Genomic DNA, 24,600 nt, shown 5'->3' on the forward strand with positions numbered 1-24,600 from the left:
AGAACATCATAATCTAACTATGCAGATATAGTTTGTGTGTTGATGCAACAGATTAACAATTCTTACAAGGCAAGATTCATTATGACATTGCCAGATTTTCCTAGAAACATCAACATGGTTACGTCACTGTGCAGTGGCAACTGGCACCCCATTTCATGCCACAAAATGTAAAGACTATGTTGTTGAGGCAAGATCCTGACCTAGTGCAAAGGATGTTGGCCTTGGGCCTATATTCAGATCTCTACTTGACCCTACAGTTCATTGGAGGGTTTAGGGCACAGTCACTTCCACTCAGCCTACCCTAATTCACAGTCTTCAACGTGTTTTCTGTAAATAAATCTCTGGTTATTATTCTGTTCCAACTGTGTGCTGTCTGTCAAGTAAAAATAGCTGTGGGAAAGGGGTTTCTAACAACCTCATTCTCAAGTACCACATTACTAGGGTCCCAAATAAAAGCTCTTTGGAGACTACAAAGCTACCATACAGTAAATAAAAGCGTTTGTCCTCCTTTTTATGGATATTGTGGAAGCTGGGGTTTAAGTAAAAGGAAAATAGAGGCCAGAGTTGGGGTAACTGGGCAGCATTCAGTCCAGAGGGCCTTTCATCTCAGAGGTCTTCCCCCATAGCTCTCCCTTCTCCTCCTCCTCTTAACATACCAGGACAATGCCATCAATAAAATCAGAGACTGCCCAAACCAGGCAGTCACAATAAAGAACAAAAATGGTGACTACCAGGTGTGGTCTTAGCCATGCAGCAAGCTTCCATGGCAGAGTGGAAATACCCACTCTGCCCTGGATGCTTGTTGAGTGAATGTGGGCCAGTCACATATTCTCAGCCTACATATCTAAGACATATTCTCCACTGATGGAACACATATCAGGTCCCACAGATGAAACCACTGTAGACCTAACAAAACCAGAACAAGACTGTGACATACACTGGGTGTGAGTAGCCACCATGAAAATCAAATCCAGTAACAGCTGAAACACAGTCAATATCCAATTTACGTGCCACTCTGTGAAGGTTAGGAAGCTTTAGCTGCACACAGCCTACTGGTAACATGCTGGGCTGGAAAAGATACACATTTCCAAATTCATTCCGAGGAACCTGAAAACAAGAAATAAGGAAGAAAGATTAAAGTTAATGTTTTAAAATATAAATTGCCTCTTGCTGAGATGCCCAACGCTGTTTGAAATGATAAACTTTAGAAGAAAATTTGCTGCAGGACTGGTATCTACAAGATAAGTTCCCAAGAACACAAAACATTTAAGTGCAATTCTGTTTACTATGTTTAAAAAGCCATAACTTTAGGAGTAAATTTAAGTAAGTACTCTTACAATCTGTGTTTGTACTGGCATGCTAATATTCTTATCAGTTATGAAGACTGTCCCCGAAGAACCTGGTGGAGGTTCACACTTGCATCAATCTGTTATTATCCTTTAAAGGCCAACCCATAAATGACTTTAACCAACTTTGGCCCAGTTCAACTTGATTCCCCCAAAGTAGCTTAAACAGTCTGTAGATACGCTTGACTCCTCATCAATTCTAATTAATAGCAAAACATGGCAGCAGCAAAATAGAATAGATCTCGAGGTGCACGAACAATCCTTACAGCACCTGCACAACTTCCTGATTAGAGTTCTTCCTTCCAAAATAATGTTTTAACTTTGATGCAAGGAATTCAGACAACAGAGAAGGATCCTGCACTATTAATTCAAGCCTTTTTTTTAAATCAATATATATTTTAAAAAATAACAATAAACTATTAAACTATATACAATCATGAATTTGCAGTCATACAATAAGTTAATACTAAAATCCGTTAATAAATACATACATCAAAATTAATTCAAGCCTTTTATGATGGCCAGGTTACAGTAGTCCAGACAGCAGAGTATAATCAGAAAGTTTGCAATTACTTACACACTGAAACGTTTTGCCATGTAAAAATATTTGTGTGTTTTATTTCTGCTAATTACTGTAGGATTTTGAATGCATGCTTGCTTGAGTTTCAAATGCAGGCCTCTATGGTTAAAAAGAGGCGGGCTAGATGGGTAAGTGAAGTGTGTTATGATTGGATGGTAGCTGTACTCGAGGGAGCAGAGTCAACTGCAGTTTTAGATAGTGGTTCAAAGAGAAAGAGTGAAAGATAGAGGAAGAGTGAGGTTCTGGAAACTTAGGGAAGTCTGTGTGTTCTTTCTTGTAGGTGGTATTAGCCTAAGTGGCACCCAAGGGAATAAAGTCTTTGGGTTTAGTTCTATTTAGAAAATACAAAGAAAATGTGTACCTATCTAGCAACTAGGAAGCTAGTAATCTTAATGAAACCATTTACACTTTTGGAACTACCCTGAAACATTACACATATGTACTTCTAAATAAACTCTCTGTTTAAGCAGAATTCTGTTTTATCTAGAATAAAGGATCCCTTTTAACCTCATAGCCACTCCTACACACTAACCATTCTGTCACTATACAGTCATAACTAAGCTTCATCTTCGTTCTTCTGTGCCTCCACACATGGGGACTGCGCAGGCGCAGGCCAGCCGCCGGAGAATTTTCTAGAGCTTCCATGGCTCCGAAGGGGCCGTTTGTCGCGCGCCTCAGCGACCGTTTTCCCGCCCAAACGGTCACGTGATCCTCCAGCGACCAACGGCCCCTTCCCTCAGTTCTCTTCTTGCCGCCGCTTGGAGAGAACGTGAGCTTCGTTGCTCTGTGCTTTTTTGTGCTTCGTGCTTTATTCTGACTGATTGCTTGGATTTTGACTTCGGACTTCGTGACCTCGACTACTCTTCGGATCTCGTTTTGGACTTTGTTGTGGACTCGGTAATTTGACTCGGACTGTTTTTGACCTTCCTTTCGCGTGCCCCTGAAGATGGCCTCAAAGGCTCTCTTCAAGCATTGCCTCCAATGCCACACGAAAATGGCCAAGACCGATGGCCATGAACTGTGCCTGTTTTGTTTGGGGGAGACCCATAACGTGTCGGCCTGTAAGGTTTGCCAGGGCTTCACCAGCAAGGCCCGGCAGGAGCGTAAGGCCCGACTGAACTCCTCCCTGTGGCAGAAGGTCATGTCCGGAGGCGCTCCGTTGCCCTCCCCCAAGGCCGGCCCTAGCCCCTCTGCCGAACGGCATTCAAGAGCTGGCTCAGTGGCCTCCGCGAGGTCGGGGTCGAAACCGCGTCCCCCGAGTACCTCAGCGTCGAGAGCGGCCTCTCCAGCGCAGGGACCGGTGCGGCCGCCCCGTAGCGCGTCATCTACCAGGTCGGATCCGAGACCTACGTCGGAACCGAGGATCCTGGTACCGAGTCCCCGGTCGGAACCGACGTCCGGATCGGTTCCGATGAAGCCTAAGAGGTCGAAGCCGAGGTCCCCTTCGAAGGCGAGGAGCGCGTCGGTTCCGAGGTCTTCTTCGGAACCGGCGAAGAAGAAGAAGAAGACCAAGCACCATCGGTCGCCGCGCCCCGCTCCTCAGGAGGAAGTCATCGTGCTTCCTCACACGCCTTCCCCTCATCTGGGTTCCCCCGAACCAGAGGACATCTCCGTGCCGGTGCCGGATCCGATGGCCTTCGAGACGGTGCCCGCAGAATTCTCGTCGGGGCCGGAGCCGAGCCCGCGCCGTCGGAGCCGACCATCGCCTGCCCTTCGGTCGCCGAGGCTGGAACCGAGCCCGTCTCCTCGTCGGAGCCGTCCGTCGCCTGTCCGTCCGTCTCCACCTCCGGTCGGTCGTGAGCGGCATGGTTCCGGGGACAGTGTCCGATCTGTCCGGTCCACTGCGTCCCGGCATCGACAGGCTTCCTACCTCCCCTCGCCATACCGTTGCCAATGGGAGGGGGCACCTGCGGGCTTCTCCGTGTCGGAACCGAGGCCTTCGACATCGAGGTCGGCGTGGGCTCCCCCTCCGCTCCAGGTTCCGGAATCCCAGCTCGGTTCCGATGAGGAGGATGTGGAGAGCTTTGGCGGCTACCAGTTGGAGTCCTGGTCCGAACCATCGCCAGCTGAGGAGCTAGTGCCATCTGCGGACTCGCCATTCGAGGACCTCCGCATCTACGCCGACCAGATGGCAAGGATGGCCAAGGCTCTCGAGATGGATATCTCTTCGGCAGTCCCCCAGACCAAGGACAAGCTCCTCAAGCGTATCTATGGGGATAATCCGGCGTACGTTGGCTTCCCCATGCTCGAGGGTATTGAGGAGATTGTGGAGAAGGTGTGGCAGGTGCCCTGTGATCAACCTCCAACATCTAAGCGCATCGAGCAGCTTTACAAGATCAAGCAGGGCACCTGGCCGGCGTTGGTGAAGCACCCTCCGCCTTCCTCCTTGGTCACAGAGGAGTTCAACCCCCGACGTTCGGGTCATTCCTCGGTGCCTGCCGATAAAGAGGGCAAGAAGCTTGATGCCATGGGCAGGCGCCAGTACATTGTAGCTTCGCTGGGTCTGAGGATTGCCAACTACCAGACCATCATGGCAGGGTACCAACTGTACCTCTGGGAGAAGTTGGCATCCTACACTCGAGACCTCCCACCTGAGCAGAAGGCTGTCGTCTCCCTGTTGCAGACAGAGGCTGTCCGGCTGTCTAAACAGCAAATGAACGCTGGGAGTCACGCTGCTGACACTGCTGCTAGGGGGATGGCTTCTGCGGTGGTCCTCAGGCGCCACTCTTGGTTGCGGTCGACGGCCCTGTCCCAAGAGGTGCGTTCCAGGGTGGAGAGCATGCCCTTTGAAGGGGACTCGCTGTTCTCCAAGTCCACCGACGAGACCCTGAAGAAGAAAAAGGAGGACAGACAGACGGCGCGGTCTTTGGGTCTGGCTCCAGCGGACAAGCCCTCCTCCAGGTCACGGTACGCTCCCCGGTCTGGCCCTTACCACTACCAGGGCAGGTACCAACAACAGCGGCCGGGCTACCAGCAGTATCCTGCCTACCAGCAGCGGCCTTACCCTCCCGCACAACAGCAGAGGAGGCGTCGGCCCTTCAAGCCTCGTCCGGCACAACAACCGGCCCAGCAGAAAGATCAGCAGGGCGCCGGGAGGCAGTACTGACGGGTCACGCCAGCCGTATCCCCGAACTTTTCGGACAGACTGAGTCCACTCCTCTCTGAGTGGGAGTCAATAACATCTGACTCATGGGTCTTAACGATTGTTGAACTGGGATACGGGCTGGAGTTTGTTGAGCTGCCTAGATGCAGTTCACCCCTGACAGCTGTCAATAACACTATGGCCGAGCTGGATGCGGAGATCGTGTCGCTCTTGGCCAAGGGTGCTGTGGAAGAATTGCCCTATGAGGACTCTGTAAAGGGTTTCTTCTCTAGGTTCTTCCTGGTCCCTAAGAAGGATGGGGGCTTACGTCCCATTTTAGATCTGAGGGGCCTTAATGCCTTCCTCAAGGTGACCAAATTCAAAATGGTTACGTTGGCGGCTGTGATCGCCTTGCTGAAACAGGGAGATTGGTTTGCGGTTCTTGACTTAAAAGACGCATACTTTCACGTGGGCATACGGAAGGAGCACAGGAAGTACCTGAGCTTTGTTTACCGGCAAAGGGTTTTCCGGTATAAGGTGCTCCCCTTTGGCCTGTCCACTGCCCCACGAGTGTTCACTAAATGTGTGGCCCCTGTGGTTTCCTTCCTGCGGGAAGAAGGCTGTACCATCTTTCCGTACCTCGATGACTGGCTCATCGTGGCTGAATCGGAGTCTAGGCTGGTGCAGGACATTGGCATGGTACTTAGCACTTGCCAACGCCTGGGGCTCCTGGTGAACTTGGAGAAATCCAAGCTAGTGCCCAACTGCAAGGTGTCCTACATTGGTGCACTGTTAGACTCTGTGGAGGGTAAGGCCCTGCTCCCCTTGGAGAGGGCTCGGTCCCTAAGGGGTCTAGTGTCCATGTTTAAAAGGAACCGGTTCCAGTCTGTGCGCACTATCCAGTGCTTACTAGGGCATATGGCAGCGGCTACCTCTGTGGTGCCTTTCGCTAGGCTGCGTATGCGCCCTCTCCAGAACTGGTTTGTGCGGAGGTACGATGCTCTGCTGCACCCTCCGTCCCTCAAATTCTCTATCCCGAGGGTCATCCTCTCCTCCTTGGACTGGTGGCTGTCTGATGACAACTTGTTTAGAGGGACCCCTTTTGGGTATCAACACCATGACATCACGGTTACCACTGATGCCTCCCTGTTGGGATGGGGGGCTTACTGTGGTGATGTGTCTGTGCAAGATGTCTGGTCTGACAGGGAAAAGACCCTCCATATCAATGTGCTTGAACTAAGGGCCATTCGTTTCGCACTTGTGTCTCTTACAGCACTGCTGAGGAATCGTCAGGTCTTGGTGCAGACGGACAACACGACTGCCATGTACTACGTGAATCAGCAGGGGGGCACAGTGTCCATGGCCCTGTGCCGGGAAGCCACACTCACTTGGCAGTGGGCTATCAAGAACGGCGTGTCACTCCGTGCTATACACGTGGCTGGGTCAGACAATGCCCGGGCAGATGCCCTCAGCAGGGCCCCCTTACTAGACCACGAGTGGGAACTGAACGGAGAGTGCGTTGGGCCGATCTTCCAGATGTGGGGTCATCCGGTGGTAGACGTGTTCGCCACTGCGGCGACCACCAAGGCCCACACGTTCTGTTCCAGGGCAGGGAGCGACCCCCTCTCTATTGGGGATGCCTTCCAGTTTACGTGGACGCAGGGCTTGCACTACATGTTTCCTCCATTCCCCTTGATTCCCAGGGTCCTGTGCAAGATAGAGGAGGACGGGACGGACTGCATCCTGGTGGCCCCCTTCTGGCCACGGCAGGTTTGGTTCCCGAAGCTCCTGCGGATGTCCCAGCGGACATATGTGAGTCTGCCCCCTCGGCAAGACCTTCTCCTAAACGGGAGCCTAGTCCACCACGATCCCAGGAAGCTGCACCTAACGGCTTGGCGGATCGTTCCTCCCCTGTAGGCTTTACTGACGAGGTACAGAGGGTCCTCCTGAATGCTCGTCGGCCATCCACTAGGCGCGCTTATGCGGCCAAGTGGTGCAGGTTTGAGCTCTGGGCACTTGCCAGAGGAGTGGTGCCCGATAGCAGTCCCTTGGGGGTTGTGTTCGAGTATTTGTGCCACCTGCGTGGCCAGGGCTTGAAGGTGTCCTCCCTCAAGGTCCACTTGGCAGCGATATCAGCTGCTCACGCCCGAGTTGAGGGTGCTACGGTGTTTTCTCACCCACAATCCCGCCAGTTCCTTAAGGGCATGTACAATCTTTACCCACCTGTGTCGGCGCCAGTGCCTCAGTGGTCGCTGTCCTTGGTGCTCTCACGTCTCATGTTGCCTCCATTTGAACCTATGGCTACATGCCCCTTGGATATGCTATCCTACAAGGTAGCATTCTTGGTGGCCGTCACATCGGCCAGAAGGGTCAGTGAGCTGTCTGCACTGCGGTCTGACCCTCCCTTTCTTGTGTTTCATCCCAACAAGGTGGTCCTGCGTCCCTGCCTCGGGTTCCTGCCCAAGGTGGTGTCCGCCTTCCACCTCTCGCAGGAGATCTCACTGCCTGCATTCTTTCCTCAACCTTCCTCTAAGGGGGAAAAGGCCCTCCATTCCCTAGACTTGAAGAGGGCCCTAGCTTATTACCTGGATAGGACGAAGGGATTCCGCTCCTGTCCTCACCTGTTTGTATGTTTTGGGGCCAAGGACAAGGGTAACAGGGCTTCCTCACAGACCCTGTCTAGGTGGATTGTGACGGCCATTAGCAAGGCCTATTCCCTGGCAGGGGTGGCTTGCCCGCTTCGTGTCAGGGCCCACTCCACGCGGTCCCAAGCATCCTCTTCGGCACTCCTCAGGGGGGTGCCCCTGGTTAACATTTGTAAAGCAGCCACATGGTCCTCTGCAGACACCTTTGTCAGGCATTACGCCGTTGATGTCAATGCGGAGCAGGATGTATCTGTGGCCAAGGCTGTCTTACACTCCCTTTTTTCCTGAGGGAGTTTTGGAATGACTTTCTTGGCGTACCTGTTGGGTACCCTTGAGTGAAAGTGTGTATATATGTACCTGGGGGTGTGTATATATGTAAATATTGAGTATTTATGTGTCCTTACACAGTATTTTTACATAGATGTATATATGCATATCTATTTATTGTTGATCTTGTTTGCTTAATAAAATTGTGTTGGACTTCACCCCCGCCTTCCTTATTGTGTGAAGCTTGGTACACTCCCATGTGTGGAGGCACAGAAGAACGAAGATGAAAACAGGGTTAACATACCTGTAACTTATGTTCATCGAGTTCTTCTGTGCTGACACACAACCCTCCCTCCTACCCCGCTGTGAACTCCAATGCACGGTATTGTGATGGCTGTAACGGAAATTGGTGTTTTTAAGGTGTTACGGCTGAAGTGTGTTGGTCAAGCGGCGGCAAGGGAGAACTGAGGGAAGGGGCCGTTGGTCGCTGGAGGATCACGTGACCGTTTGGGCGGGAAAACGGTCGCTGAGGCGCGCGACAAACGGCCCCTTCGGAGCCATGGAAGCTCTAGAAAATTCTCCGGCGGCTGGCCTGCGCCTGCGCAGTCCCCATGTGTGTCAGCACAGAAGAACTCGATGAACATAAGTTACAGGTATGTTAACCCTGTTTTCCCCATTCTTCAGATTAAATGTAAAGAACTAAGGAAATGGTTTTTGGTGGCAGTGAAAATCTAAGGAAACACTAATGAAGTCAGAGAGGCAGCATAATACAGGTCTAATTAAGAGAGCCAGCAGGGCATCCTGGTTAAAGTGCTGGACTAGGATCTGGGAGAACCAGGATTGGACCCCACTCTGCCATGGAAGTTTGCTCGAACTTTGCTGGGTGACCTTGGGCCAATTACACACTCTCAGCCTAACGTACCTCACAGGGTTGCTATGGGGATAAATAAATAAAAGGAGTAAAATGCCACAACACCCAAAAATGCTCCACTGAGATCTTGAAAAACATTTTGGGCTGCTGAATTTTTTAAAAAGACAAGGCCTAAATGCTTCAAATCAACACAGTTCTGCCATAACATTGCCCCTGAAAAAGCCCAATAATCTTCTTTTTCAAAGGTTGCCCTCCCCCACCCCCCAGCCAAGGGTGAAATCTTATCAGCAATTAAGATGCAGTTTTCAAGCTGATTATTCTGGAGTAATTCCACTGAATCTAATAAAACTACTGTAGAATTGGTGTTGAGAATACTAGGACTGGTTTGGAAAAGCTCAAAAGAACTGCAGTTGAATCCCAAAAACTTAGTATATGCTTAGAATCAATAAAACAGTATACCACAAAATGTGATGTGTTGCTAATACTACTGATAGCATATTTAAATATTTGGAGGATTGGGAAGGGGGGATGGAAACCACTTCTGACAATACTTGCTTTTCCTGGGTGGAGACAAACAATGGTTGGAAATGCATGTATATGAAATACTATGCCAGCAGCATTGTCAAAAATGATGTTACAGTGGTTAGCAGGCAGATACAGTAGCACAGATACTAAGGTTTCAGTTTATTAAAACCTCTCCATTGTAGTTGATCTTGTCTCTGCCTTACCTTTCCATCCACTGCCAGAGGGGGCTGATAATCCTCTGTTTGCCAGAGACCAAAAAGTGCCAAGTCCTTCTTGTCCCGGTATGCAGGTTCCACCATTCGTGCCTTCCTTGCCTGGTTGGAGTAGCCTTTGACCATCTGTGCAAACAAGACAATTGAATGTCAGACACACTACAGACACATTAAGGCAGGCACTCCATTCAGATGAGATAGGGCAGAAGAGACAGCTTTGCTTATCTCTTGGCTGATGCAGGTAGGTTATCTTTTAGGCCAAACTACATGCAGTTAAGTATAGCTTTGAACAAATTGAAATAGGCACTATTCTGTCCATTATGAGAACATACAAGATACTACTTCAAACAGGATATTACTTCATTATAGCACTTTAAATGGAACAGGACTTCCAGGGGGCAGTTGTAAGGAGGGAGAAATGCAGATGTTGGGGAGCCATAAGTTTGAGACTGAGGAAATGAAACCAAAGTAACTTGAAGCTTAACCATGAGTAGAGAATCAATAAAGCAGAAAGAGAAAAAATCTATCAGAAGATACTTAAGCATGAAGAGATTTGACAACAAATGCAGAAGCTTAAACCAGGCCTGGTTAGGAAATGGAAGCCAATAGGTGGTTTCACAAAGGAGATCATAATACTTTGGTGGGCCTTGTTTGTAACTCCATATCCTCTGCCACGAAATCTAAACTGCTTTTCTACTGAAGTCAGCTGGAACCACCTAGACCACCACTATAATTCTTCACCCAGAAGTCATAGTAAAGGTCAGTGACTTCTCCACACTCCAAGACATTTAGTTAGCATTCATCTTATATTAAAGACCAGAACAGGAAAATATGGGGTGAGAGGCACCACAGTCAATTCCCAAATTTGAAGTGACCAACCCTCAGGGCTGTGGAAAATGCAAAATTTCAACAGACATAGTTTGCCATGTGTGAGTGATACAAGGGTATGAAAAGCTTCACCTACCCCGAATCTTCCATCTATAAAAAAATTAAAAGCATGGAAGCCTTCAGGCTGAAAAATGGATGTGCTGTCCAAAATATCCCAAGAACTGTGGAAAGTAAGACACATGTAATTTGCTAATTCTCATATGTCTGTCCTAGCAAATCCCGTCTCCAATTTATTTGATTTTTGTCCCACAAAGAGCTCAAGAGCCAGTGAAGTGTAGTGTTTAGAGACCAGGATCTGGGAGACTCGGATGGAAATCCCCACTTGCTGTGTGGCCTCGTGCCAGTTATTTCTCAGCTGAACCTAAGTTGCAGGGTTGTTGGAAGGATAAGTGCAGAAGAAAATGAGGTGTGCCACCCTGAGCTCCTTGTAGGAAGAGCAGGATAAAAATGGGCTTAATAAATAAAACACTTAATAAAGTGGCCTGCATTCCCCCTTGCCCACATTTCTTTCTCACAGCAGCATTAGAAGCAAGAATGACAGACCCAAGGTCATCGAGAGCCGAAAGCACTTGTCCAGCCTCCTCATTCCTCCTACATTCAACTGACACAGCAGGCTGAGCAAAAGGCGGCCAGGAATTGGTGGCATCTCCACAGGAGTGGCTGCCTGATTCCCCAGCCCCTGCTTGCCTATTCCTGCCTCTGTCCAGGAGTCAGAGTAACTAATATTTTCCTCCTCCTGCCACGGGAAGAAAGTGGAAACTATGACTAGAGTAGTGATCAGGTTTCATCAGGGTGATGAAAACCAAGGCAGCTTGCAAAGAGCTACCAGAAGGGTCTCCACAAATTGGGTGAGTGGGCAACAATGTGGCACATTAAGTTCAATGTGGTTAAGTGTAAGGAAGAAAAATCCTAACTTTAAATACAGGCGAATGGCACCTGAACTGGCTAAGACCAAAATTTAAAAGAAATCTTCTTGTAGTGAAAAGCCTAGTAAAAATGTCAACCCAACGGGCCTCTGGGCCTCCGATAAAGTTGATGGCCAAGATTCATAATGGACAAAAGGAACTACTTTACTCAACAAGGGATTAAAATGTGGAATTTGCTGCCAGGGAATGTGGCGATGGCCATAGGCATAAACAGATTTAAAGTGGGACAGTTTCATGGAGAACAGGTCCATCCATGGCTATCAGCCATCTATAAATAATAAAACATGGAATCCCAGTAAAAGGAGGGGACATCAGAGGAAACTTCAGAGGCCCAAGCACTATAACGCCAGCTGACAGCTGCCATTCCCTTACCTTATATGGTACTTCCCCAAGCCTCACCACTCGAGCTTGCTTCAGCCATGTGTCCTTGGAGTGCAATGTGTGAATGCAGTCTCTGAAAAAGCCCAAGTAAGAGAGCATCCCGTCTCAACATGAACGCGCACAATGATTCTGGTTACTATTCAATATTAATGCCACACTTTAAAAATGAGGGAATTGGAGCAGCACAAACATAATCCAATTTCTAGAACAAGAGCTAAAATTCTGCCATGAGTAAAACTGAGCAAACGTGTTAATGGTTATAATTTTGCATAATATTGTCATGGACAAGGCCAATGAACAACGTAGGTTGCCGAAGGCCTATGCTTCCCTCCACAACTATCAGTTCTTTTGAAATTTCACCAGGCATTGCCTACACATGTTCAAAACTGGTCTTCACAGTCATAACAGCTAGAAATCTTCGGTTAAAAAATGAAACTTGGGAATCTTCAGATGCTGAATTCTGTAATCCATAACAAATGCTGCACTTCTGTGACTTTTATACCAGAAAGCACAAATCTCCAATTCTTAACATAGTCAAAATGAAACCTTGAGGATATCATAAAAGAAGCCTATAAGGAATGAACTTTAGATGTGATTTGTAAAGGTTCAGCTTTATTCCTGGTACCAGTAGCAGGGGATTCAGTATCTCATCACATACCCAGGGAAGCCACTTTTCAGGGTGTACACACCTACGAGATGTCTCACCTGGAGTACACAGCCTCCCCTCGGCAGTATCCCAGCACAGCAGCTGACTCAGGGTAGATGGCTTCATATTTAAGGAGGTGCCTCTTCAAGGCATAAAGTGGGTGATTCTTGTATTCACCAATGGCTGTTGGCAGGGGCTGGTCTTGAAGCTGGACTAAAAACTGTGGGAAACATACTGTCAGTGACAAGTTTCAGAGTTTATACCACACAAATATATTCTTCAGTTGTTGGAAGACTAAGGCCAGCTGACACATCTGATCAAGTGATGACTTGTGTGTGTGTGTATGAGCTATCACAGCTCTAACACTACAAATGGAACTTTCATGTCACTTGACACACCACCTCAGAAGACATACTTTCTTGTGGGGTCAGTTCGCACATTCAGCTGTGAGTTTTCGGGCTGAATGAAACAACCAATGAGATAGGCAGTGTACACACCTGCATGAACCAGATCTCTACATACAAGCAGAGAGTTCAAAATAACCAGCCATTCCTGACTTGGTCAGGATGTAGTATGAACTGAGCCATCCCTGGAAGCAATTTTCACTATTATGGTTGAAACAGCTAAGTGGCCTTTCCCAGTTATTATTCCAGATGTTGTTATTCCTAATCTACAGGGATATACTGATCCACAGAATCAAAGCAACTGGGCTCACTTTATCAAATTTATGGACAGTCGGTCTATAATCAGTGATATATTACAATTGCTAAATGGAATTTCTAGGTTCAGAGCCATATACCTCTGAATATAGTTGCTGTAAACCAGAGGAGATTTGTTGCCTCCAGACCTTGATTATGGATCACCTGCTTAGTAACTATTGGAAACAGGAGGTCAAGCATCCATCCACCCATCGACTGATTAAGCAGGGAATACAGAGGAATACAATGCCTACCAGACCAGATTACTTATACTACTAGAACACTACAAGAACATGCTCTGCTATGGCTTTTTGCTGAACAATAAAGTTTCACTTGACAGTGAGTTGCACAAGTATTCATTCCCCTCCAAATAATTCTGGCATATATGAACACTAATTCATTCTGCTTACAAATTTGTGGCATACTGGAAACTAAATGGGAACTGCTAATTTATCAGGTATTTGCTTCCTCAGTGAAAAGCTTTTAGATTTTAGAGCTTGCTACCCCTTAATCCTCCATCAAAGCCATTTAGTGAAGCCCATTCCACAAAAATCCAGAATGCACTTCACACCTCTGACTTCTGTCTCCCTGTCTGCCCTGTCCACCATGTTTAATTATTCAAGAAAAGAAAATCAAAAGTATTATCAGGACAGGGAAGCATTAAGCCAATTTGGAATCAAATTTGGTCACGTAGAAAAAACCTGACCAATTCCATAATACTTACCTCTTTTTCTTCTTTTCTCTCCCGTTCCACAAATGGACTTCTGTATGGTTCCAAAGTGTCCTCCCACCACTGGGCATCCACACGACTCTTCCGAGTTGAAGTCATCCATGCTGGATCATATCTTTGTGTCACATCTTTTACACATCCATCGTTGTCAATGCCAACAATGTAGCACACCGGTTTGGTGGCATATTTGAAGCTCAATGAAGGCTGACCAACTGTGCCATGAACACAGTTCACATCCACCCATTTGTCTTCTCTTTCAATGAATACCTCCACCCATTGATCAGTGCCTCTCCGTGTAACTGGCTCTTGCCTTCCTTCTTCATCATCACTACTAGAAATTATTTTGTTCCTTTTCTTTGATGAATTTGAAGAACTTGAGAGAGTGTTTTTCCTCAATGAATGCTCAGCTTTGTTTGAATTCTTGGGTTCTTTCAACACCGCGGGTGTAGATTTTCGTCTATTCTTAACTGCTGCTCTTGCTTTAGGAGTTCCCAGTGAAGGCCTATGCTTCCTATTAGTAGTTTCAAAATCATCATCAGAAATGCTGCTATCATCATCATTCTCTGAAGCATGGAATTCGGAATCACTACTTTCATCACTTCCACTCTCCTCTTTATAAGACACCTTTGAGGCCACTCTTCGTTGGCGGTCATTTTTGGGCCGTCCCAACCCTTCCCTTCCCCTCAAGTTGCTTTCACTACCACCAGACTCTTTTTGTTTCTGAGCACCCGCTTTAGACTTATTTGTTTTCCTTTTGGCTTCAGGAGAATCTGGTTTTCTGTCAACTTCTAGGTTCTTTGATGAAATGTCCTCTTGGCTTGCTTTTTGTTTGGCCTTTAGTCCTGTGTATTGTCTTGGGGCAACTCTAGGCTTTTTGGCACAACTCTCCAATTCCTCAGAGACTATATTGGCAGAACGCTTCTTGGATGGGGGCTCTCCCTGAAATAAAGCAAAGGAGGTTTCTGTTCATCTTCTGTTAATGAGAAGATGAAAGAAATTTAAACACATTAGATTCTTTTATATAGGCCAACATCTTAAAATAATGTTACTATGCCAACAGTGCTATGCTCTGAAGTATCCATTCTGTACGTTCGCTACTTAGCTCAGCTCAGAATCACACAAAACCATGGTTTAATTAAATTTACCGCATTAATGTGATAGTAAAACAGCCTCTGTTCAGAAAAACTAATATATTAATTATGGTCCATCAAGCCAGAGGCTTCAATCCACCAAAAATTCTGATGAAAGGGATCCCCAGCAGTGGAGCACAACTTCTTTGCCTGCCTTCTCATGCTGTAGCCTGAAATGTTACTCCTGGGGGACACGGAACCCCCCAGGAACAGCATACAGGGGAAGACAGAGGTCTGCAGAAAGAGGGGAGGAACCAGTGGAAATCACCTCCTCCATTCCGTTCATGAAAATCCTCTCATGGATCCAAGTCAGAATCTGAAACTGGCTTGAAGAAACAAAGATAGGGGGAAAAATAGTAATTTCTTTTTTTAAAAAACTGAAAACACATGTCTGCCTGCAGTGATCTCGCTAACAGAGATCAAGATGGAGGTCCTGTACTTGGGCTGGGGCTACCAGATTTGGGAATCCGGCTCCCGGTCTTTGATGGGGCACCATTGATGCCTGTCTCATCAGTCTGGAGTCTTGGAGTGATACTGGACTCCTCCTTATTGATAGAGGGCCAGGTCACAGCAGTTGCCCAGTCTGCATTTTTCCGTCTTGGACAGGCCAGGCAGCTTGTGCCCTATGTAGCAGCCCACAACCTAGCTACAGTGAGCCTCACTACAGTCACCTCCAGGATAGACTACTGTAACTCGCTCTACGCAGGGCTTCCTTTGGGCTTGACCTGGAAATGACAGCAGGTCCAGAATGCTGCTGCACATATCCTGATGAGTACACCACACAGGGCACATATTACTCCAATCTTGCAGCAACTGCACTAGCTCCCCGGGGAGTTCCAGATCAAGTTCAAGGTTTTGGTGTTAACCTTTAAAACCCTAAACGGACTGGGACCAGCATACCTGAGGGACCACCTCTCTCTGTATGAACCTAGGAGAGCACTAAGATTGGCAAATAAGAACTTATTGGTGGTCCCTGGCCACAGGGAGGCTCGGCTGGCCTTGACCAGGGCCAGGGCCTTTTCAGTCCTGGTCCCAATCTGGTGGAATTCTCTGTCGGAGGACACCTGGGCCTGCCAAGATCTTATATCTTTTCGGCAGGCCTGTAAGACAGAGATGTTCTGCCAGGCATATGGTTGAGGCCAATCTTTGGTTGTCTTGGGAGCCTCCCTACCAGTCTCCCGCCAGGCAGGCTATGACATCATCTGCCCCCTCTACAAGCGCAGTTACCGGAATGTTATAAACTGTGCCCCCCCCACCCTCCCCTCTTTTGTTTTTACATTGTGATTGAGAATTGGAGAGAAATTAGAGGGAGTCACCATCTGAGATGTTGACTGTATATGTACCATGGTTCTTGGATTTTTTATTGCATTTTAGTGTTTTAGTGTGTATTACACATTTTATTGTACCCTGCCCTGAGCCTGTTCGTAGGGAGGGTGGACTAAAAATCGAATTAATAAAATAAAATAAAATATAACCAATAACTTTAATGTGCTGTTCTTACCTTCCCTGCTTGCTTTTTCAGAGGAATGGGTTGCAAAGACAAGACAAGCCGGCACAGAAGTTGCAACGACCGCAGAATAAGTAAAAATATCTATTTAAAATACAAACACAAATAACTGTTTGGTTCATATTGATGGTCCTGCCCCCCACACTCACAAACACAAGTGCATTTTCCTACTCCCCCAATGACCTCAGTAAAAATTGTTTCCAGATAAAATGGAATGAAAAGCAATCCAAATAGCACTTTCCCCACAGCAGATGAGCAGAGTCTGATCTCCTTTGACACCAGCTTCTATAGTTGCTGCTACTTGCATAGCTGCTCCAGTGCTGTTCAGGTTCCAGGCAAAAGCTTCTGCCCCAAAGGCTTTTCTAGCAGCAAGTTTTTGCTCATCTGAAGGTGCCATCCTGCAAATGGGTAAGACCTACAGCAACTTATACGTGTGAATTCTCTGCAGTGATTCCCACCCTGCGGAATGGCCTGGCTATGGAAGTCAGGAAGACAAATTTTTGTAAAGGGCTAAAGTATAAATGAATGGTTTGGGAAGGTGCTTTTATAAACAGAACAGAGCTATAGCATATGCAACTGTGTATTATATGTATTATCTATTTGTTATATGTATATTATCCTGCTCTTACTGCATTGTTTCCTACTTCATAATTACATTTTCTGCATCACTTGACGTATCATGTCTGATAGTGCAAAAAAGTCTAATTTTGTAACTTTGTGTTTCAGCAAGAATGACTATAAATAAATTCGTTTAAAATATCAGTCTTGCCATGTCCCCTGGAGTCAGTGCAAATCAGTATGGCTTGCATAGTATGCAAAAGACACTAACCATATAGGTGGAAAACCTTACACAATCCATGGCCGTTTCCAGATGGCTTACCTGAAGCCGCTCCATGCCTCAATGTTGTGGATCGTGCCGGGGAAAACGCGATTATTTCGCGTTTTCCCGGCACGATCCACAACACTGAGGCATGGAGCGGCTTCAGGTAAGCCATCTGGAAACGGCCCATGTGAGAAGAGCCATGGAAGCGACAGCAAGCATCCACCTGGGGTTCATGTAAAAGCTGCCTAGTCTCCTATTTCAAGAATCTGAATTCCCAAAGACTTTACTGCCTTAAAAGCCTTTTCACTTACATGCACCAATTCTTCATCATCTCGTGCAGCATAGACAGAAAAACGCCGCTCTAAGGTGGACTGCCAGCTTTCTTCATTAATAGAGAGCTCACTGTTCACAGTAAAGGTTGCAACAAACCTTGAAGAACAAAACCGTGTGTTATTTTTTCTACTTTCCTGGTTAGCTTCTTCATATTGCATTCCCATATTTTAGAAGCCATCATACATTCTCCCATTCTTACAATTAACATTTTTAAAAGAATAGATTGCTAATACTTAGATGGCTACGCATACAGAAACAAATATTTTTCTCTGTTGCACTAAAGACACAAATACCATTTTTTCAAAAGAGCTGGAAAAGAGAGAATTTTACCATTTCACAAGATTTGACAGATACAAGCGGTCTGCACGATCTGGAGGCACTTTGGTAAAATGGGCTGGGATAATGGAAAGGCCAATAGCTTGGAGATCTGGCTGGTTGCAGATTCTGTTCCGATAGAAGCCATTTGCTAACAAGCACAGTAAGTGAACCTGTTGAGAAAAGAAAACAGGCCCCCCAAAGAGAAAGCAGCAACCTTTGATTAATGATGCTGCTTCGAGTTCAAAACCAAAATGGACAGTTCCAGTTTTTCCAAAAGCATTCTAGGAACTCAAAACTGTTATATCAGTCCTACTGCCTATATTTTACAGATTGGACTTTCTCTATGTGCCCTCTTGAGCCATGAACAGTGACTGCTAAAAGCAGTCCCTTTACTGTGATCACCCTGAATCTATGGAATGATTCCCCTATTAAAATAAGATGATTTCCCTCTCTATCTTTACTTGAAAATAGAATTTTTGAAGATTAGAATTAACTGTTAATTAAACTGACTGTAATGTACTTAGCAGGCTATAGTTTCTTGTATTTGCATCCTTTTTGGTTTACTGTTTAAAGTTATTCTTTTAATTGCTGTTTTAGTCATGATTTTTATGCCACTCTGAGCATAGAAGAAGTGGCATATAAATATTGTAAATAAACAAGTAAGTTTAGGCCTATAGGATGAAAGCTATACTAAGATTTAAAAAGAAATATATGTGAAAGGGGATTCTTGAGTGGCATTTTGTGCTATTTAACAAATTTCAACAACCAAAACAACAACCATTTTCTAACCCCCACCAAAAATAAGTATTTTTCCAGATGACTTGGTGAACATGTCTCTTGCTAGTAACAACATACTGATCCTGGAATTTTAATATGCACAAATTTCAATAAAGTCTCCTATCAAGAACCAGAATAAGGTAACAGAAACAGAATCCCAAATTTGTCCTTGTCATTTACTTTCTTCAATTACATTCCCATTACATTATGAGCCAGTGTGATATAATGCTTAGTGTTGGATTAGGATGTACAACTAGGGTTGCCAGGTCCCCTTACCCTCCAGGCAGGAGGTGGGAGACATGGCACTCACCTTATGGATGTCCTTGTGTGCACTCCAGGGACTATGCAATGACATCATTTCTGGTAAGTGATGTCATCGCACAGGCCATGTGCTGCACCTTGGAGTGCTCCCGCACTCCACCGCAGGCTGATTTTGGCCCATTTGGAGCCAAAATTAGCCCTCTGTGGAGCGCAGGAGCACTCCCAGGGTGGTGCGACAGATCCTGGAGTGCTCCTGCACTCCACAGTGGACCAATTTAGGCCCATTTGGGGCTGAAATCAGCCTGCTGCAGAATGCAGGAGTGCTCTGGGATCTGTCATGCTGCCCCTGCAGTGCTCCCACACTCCATAGATGGCTGAAATAAGTCCACTGCAGCATGCAGGAGCACGCTGCACTGCTCAGGAGCGCACCCCAAAAGGTGTGTTCCCCTGCCTTTCTCCCCGCCGTCCAGATAAGCAGGGGCAGGTGGTGGGAGCAGGGGGTTCCCCACCTCCAGCAGGGGACTGGCAACCGTACGTACAACACACAAGTTCAAATCCCCACTCTGCCATGGAAGCTTGCTGGGCGACCTTGGGCCAATCACTCTACCTGCCTCCCACAAGGCTGCAGTTGTGGAGATGGGGAGAATGTGGTTATAAGCCTCCTATGATCCCCACTGTGGAGAAAAGAAGTTTGTAAATATATTCATAAAATAAACCAAGTGACTCTTACCTTGTGAGTATCTTCATGAACTTCTTTGTTGAAGCGCTTCATCATCCTCCGGAGATACGTCTCAAACTCAGCTTGCCTTTTCTCTCTGCAAGATGCCACATGCTAAACAATAAAGTCAGAACTCATGCCCCAGAAGACACAGGAGCAGATTCTTCACATTATAATATGCATACAGCTGTATACAGGACTCAACAGCTGCATTCAGACCTCACAACAAACCAAGATTAAACACAAACCTAGCTTGTTTCCAGCTTGCGTATGTATGCCATGCCCCTTCCCTTCTCAAGTGGAGTGAGACGAAGGAATCCTGCTTTAAGATGAATTCCCATTGACCAAGATTTACAAAAACAGGAATGAAATTTAATCCAAGTTTCTAATCTTGGTTTATGAAGGGAAAATTAACTCTGGTTAAGTAAGAGTGGCTTGCAGCCCATGAACGGGTTCTGTAGATAGTCTGTGCTGCAAAGTGCACTTTTCCACTAAAACTTCCATTTGCCCAAGAACAATGGCTTTCAGTGGGCTCTTGCGCAAACAGAAGGTTTAGTGGAAGATGAAGCTGCACAGACTATCTAGGGTGCACAGAATGCTCACAGGATTAAAGCTTTGCCTGCATTCATATGTCGCAGGGAATAAGATTTAGCTTTAAACCAGGACTACTTCATCATGTTTTATGTGAGAAGAGGGGTGGAAGTGGAAGACAGAAGGAAGCCAGCAGCAAGCTGGACTTATGCCCACTCAGGCTTGTCATGACACTGAATTGCAGACACCACACACTATCCTTTGGATTTGCTAACCCACATGGGAGAAAAGACAAACTAGCCGCAAGTTCTGAATATGGAGCTCTCCAGCCTCAGCTTACCTTCTCTCTCTTTTCTTCACTTGTTCTGGTGTCTCAATCTCTATCTCAACCATTTTGTTGGGCAGGGCAGGCACTGGAGAAATGTCTTTCAGGATCCCTATCTCAGGCTCATGAACTTCTGGAAATGAAAGAATGAAAATAAATCTAATCTGCACAGTTCAGATAATGCCCAGTTAAGATGCCAAGCATTTTAGTTCTAACTCACAGCTGATTCTGATGTAACCTTTCTAATAAAAGGCACTTTTTCAGACCAGAGCCTTATAAAGAAATTGCATAATAAAGGAGATATGAATGCTTCAGTTTCACAGAGAAAATACATGTTCTCTCAGCTTTCAAGGACTTTACCAAATAATAATCTTGTCTGTTAGACAGAAGGGCATGCAAATCTTTGAACTTGATGTTTGCATGGATCTTAAGACAATGGGTGTACAAGGCAGGAACTAAAAATGTAACATGAAATGCAGACTTCCGACCTTGTACAAACATGGTCCAACTGCCACTTGCTGTCAACAAAGGATTCAAATGAACCAATTTTATACCTGTAGCTTTGAAGACACCTTAGTGGAACAAAGCAAACATGGTATCACTATCAACCCTTTTGACAGAAAATGAATATGAATGCTTTAGCCGCTACTCGCAGGTTTCATGTGTCAGAAAACACATGACTGTGTGAAAAAAAGAAAGTGAACGGCCATACAGATTTCCACCACAAATTAGCGGAACGCTCCATCACCATGTCTGTCTCTACTGGCTGGATTTTAAAACTTGGCCAACTCACTAAACTAGTTCCATATTTCTAAGGTCAAAACAAATTCATTCCCTCTAACATACCAGTAAACAAGTAATCTATGAAGAACTCTCTTTGTTGCTCATAGGAATAACCTCTCCCTCGTTCACATACATGAATTCTCTGTCACGTGTGTGTGTGCATGTGTGTGTGTGAGAGTGCACGCAGACACACTCCTCATGCTAGAAAAAAGTACTGAAAACACTTAGGGATATGTTCTCCTTTCCACCTCAAGAAACATGAAACAACCTCTGATAACTCAGCACTGCATAACGTTACCTTCAGTTGCATCAGATTTCAGAACTTATCTAACAGCGCTCTCTTTTACCCTTTCTCTTATTGGGGAAAGGACTTTTTATACTACTCAAGGAAAGAACCTGTTCATTTCATGGATGTTTCCAGTGGAAGCTATGTTCAGCGTTGATTACTTGCTAAAACACAGGTTGAAGATCATGTTTCTTTCTGTCCAGTTTTTTTCTGAGGGAATACATGAAACTTCTCCTGCCCCTCCCACAATAACTGCCTTGAGAAAAAGAATTACAGAACTCAAGGCAGACATGTGCCTACTTTCCCTATGAAGGAACCACCTGTCACTCACACACGTAAAAAAAACCACCCGCAATGAAGCCCGTTCTGGCTGAAAGGTTGGAGGTTGCTCTGCATCAACCCAAAGGGATGCCATGATGCATCAATCCATGCTCTAATGACTGATTTAAACCATGTGTTTGTTCTTTGAAATAGTTGCAAATAAAAAAATATTCAGAAAAATATGTGCCAAACATTTATAATGGGTAGTCTGCTTGAGTTAAGGAGGCTGATATTTCAGGAGGACTAGCCCCTTTTCCTACTAAGTAATTCTTGCATTTAGCTACTCTGCTAACTGGATAAAGGTCCACATATCATACACAACCAAGAAGTCTTATGTTATTATATTTCTCTTGAATATGAAGTTGTTACAACATGAATACAAAACTCTACTCAGTTATCATAAAACTCAGGAGAATTTAGCATAAGAACAAGCCCAAAGAATAGATAGAAATCTATAGGAAAAAAAATAATGGTTTATAACGACAAAAAAACCCAGCTACCTTCCACTTCTTCCCATTCATCTTCACTTTCCTCTTCATCCTCATCCTGTTTCTTTTTGATGGCATATTCTCTTTTTGAGCATGTCTCTTCCTGTAGAAGACTGCTCTGTAAACCGCTATAAAAGGTGCAAGAAGAAACAAACTAGCTAACAAGTTTAAGGAGACCACATTGAAGACAGCACCTGAAACATACTTCTGAATGCCAGACACTGCTGAAAGCCCCAACTGAAAAACCACAAACGTGTGTGTGTGTGTTCTGTCTAGAAAAGTGAGGGGGAAAAAACTTACCCTAAGAATAAGCCTTAACCCAAGAATGGCTTCTTTTTTTTATATATATAATTTTTTATTTTCAATATCTAACATACAACTACTACATACATACATACCCTGCAGAACAGTAACTACAAAAGACTACAATAACACAAGGGATAGGAAAGAGGAGAGAAAAAAGAGAGAGGGAGGGAGGGGTGGAAAAAAGGGGAAGGTACCCTACAAACACTAAACACTAAACACTACATTTCTGTTTTCCCTTCATACTGCCATTATTCAAAAGTTAAAGCTTTATATTATATTGATGGAGTGGTTGACCTTACTAAATGCAAATTACAATTTAATTTCAAGTTAAATTTTTCTTCCCCTCCTGGGTCCCGGACGGAGTTCTCTCTGCGCAACTGCAGCCGCAGTGCTCGTTTCCTCCCCCTCCCCCTCAGACTTCTCCTTTTCGTCTTGCTTGGTGCACTGGAATTCTGGGTTCCTGTCCTCAAAATCCCTTAGTTGATCTTCTGATAATATCTTAAAGGCTTGATCTTTATGGGTGAACCAGATTCCTTCTGGAAATAACCATTTGTACTTTATTCCACGTTCTCTCAGAAGAGCTGCGAACTTTTTATACTTAAAACGTCTTTTCCGGACTAGAAATGGGACGTCTTTCAATATCTTAATTTTGTTGCCCAAGAAGTCCAAATCCGCATTGTATGAATTATATAGGATAGTGTCCCGGATCCTCTTAGATGAAAAATCGATGATGATCTCACGCGGCAACTGACGCTTCATTGCATACTTTGAAGTAGCCCGACGGGCTTCCAAAATGGCGCTTTTAACTTCTTCTTTAGTTGCCCTCGTGGGTGTCGCCAATAGTTCCGAGACAAGACCCCGTAAGTCCTCGTTTTCCTCCTCTTTCACATTCTGGAGGCGCAAAATTGTCTGTGTTCGTTCCACTTGTAGCCCGATCAACTGATTCTCCACCAGTTTAAGCTCTTTATTCGTAGCCTTCACGAGTGACGCACTTTCCCGAGCAGACTTCTCTGCCCCCCCCACTGCTTCCTTGATGGTTTTCACTTCGCTCTCCATTAAGCCCACCCTTTGATCTGTTTCATTCAGCTTGTCAACAAAGGGTTTTATAGCTTCACCAACCGCCCTCCGTACAATTTCCTCCAGCGATTCTCCCTTTAAGGCAGCCAAAACTGACTTGCCAAGGGCAGGACTTTGTTTTTTGGTTGCCATTTTGGGGGGGGGGGCCGCCAACCAAATTTTGAGACTCAGCAAAGGGGAAGAGTGAGCCTTCTTAGCTTCAGATCTCACCTCTCCTTCACGTACGCTTGTAATAACAGAAGGAATTCGCTTACTTGTAGGCTCTCGCCTAGTTCTGCTCTTTGCCGTTTCTCATGGCCCGGCAGCACTCGAGGCGCCGCGCACGTCCGCCGGCCTCCGTAGGGACAAACGGGCAATTAACCCCCCGCATTGATTCCAGGGGGCTCTTCCCGCAGCGTCCCGGACCCAGCCTCCCTCACTGGGAGTTTTGGGGGCTAATCTTCGCAGATCAGCCGCCCGGACAGGGTGCCCGGCCGCTTCCTCTCGAGCCAGCGAAGAGGAGCGTCCGACATGGCGGAGAAAACGAAACCGAATCCCCCAAGAATGGCTTCTTTACACTTCCCATTAAGTTCTATGAAGAGGATTTAACAATACAGGAGTCATCTGCAAAACGGGGACATTCCACCATCATCACAAAGTGCACAGGGACTAGAACAATTTTCATCTACTGTTCACAGTCCACAAGCCATAAGAGGTGCTGAACCAGATGGACCAGTGGTCCATCTGGTCCAGCATCCTGTTTCATATATTGGCCAACTAATTGCTCTAGAGGGCCAGCAAGTTGGTTCATTTACAGTACTGAGGTCAAACGAATTCATT

At 45.9% G+C, this 24,600-nt stretch overlaps 1 protein-coding gene across 2 annotated transcripts in view; it reads right to left on the reverse strand.

Moving 5' to 3' along the window:
• XPC (XPC complex subunit, DNA damage recognition and repair factor) overlaps positions 1-24,600 on the reverse strand; it is a 33,991-nt gene that overhangs the window by 4,347 nt on the left and 5,044 nt on the right. The window contains exons 3-14 of one of the 2 annotated variants that reach the window (XM_054976929.1): positions 22,411-22,526; positions 20,536-20,653; positions 19,677-19,761; positions 17,921-18,078; positions 17,569-17,686; positions 16,429-16,518; positions 13,792-14,736; positions 12,429-12,589; positions 11,715-11,796; positions 9,520-9,654; positions 1,082-1,107; positions 3-362 (exon numbers count right to left, since the gene is read on the reverse strand). In XM_054976929.1, coding sequence (XP_054832904.1) covers positions 302-362; positions 1,082-1,107; positions 9,520-9,654; positions 11,715-11,796; positions 12,429-12,589; positions 13,792-14,736; positions 16,429-16,518; positions 17,569-17,686; positions 17,921-18,078; positions 19,677-19,761; positions 20,536-20,653; positions 22,411-22,526 — 2,095 coding nt within the window. In that variant the 3' untranslated portion in view covers positions 3-301. Of the gene's footprint in view, positions 1-2; positions 363-937; positions 1,108-9,519; positions 9,655-11,714; positions 11,797-12,428; positions 12,590-13,791; positions 14,737-16,428; positions 16,519-17,568; positions 17,687-17,920; positions 18,079-19,676; positions 19,762-20,535; positions 20,654-22,410; positions 22,527-24,600 lie in introns of those variants that run through there. The other variant, XM_054976928.1, reaches the window with a different exon arrangement.

Source organism: Eublepharis macularius, chromosome 4 (genome assembly GCF_028583425.1).
Source record: "Eublepharis macularius isolate TG4126 chromosome 4, MPM_Emac_v1.0, whole genome shotgun sequence".
Lineage (NCBI taxonomy): Eukaryota > Metazoa > Chordata > Lepidosauria > Squamata > Eublepharidae > Eublepharis > Eublepharis macularius.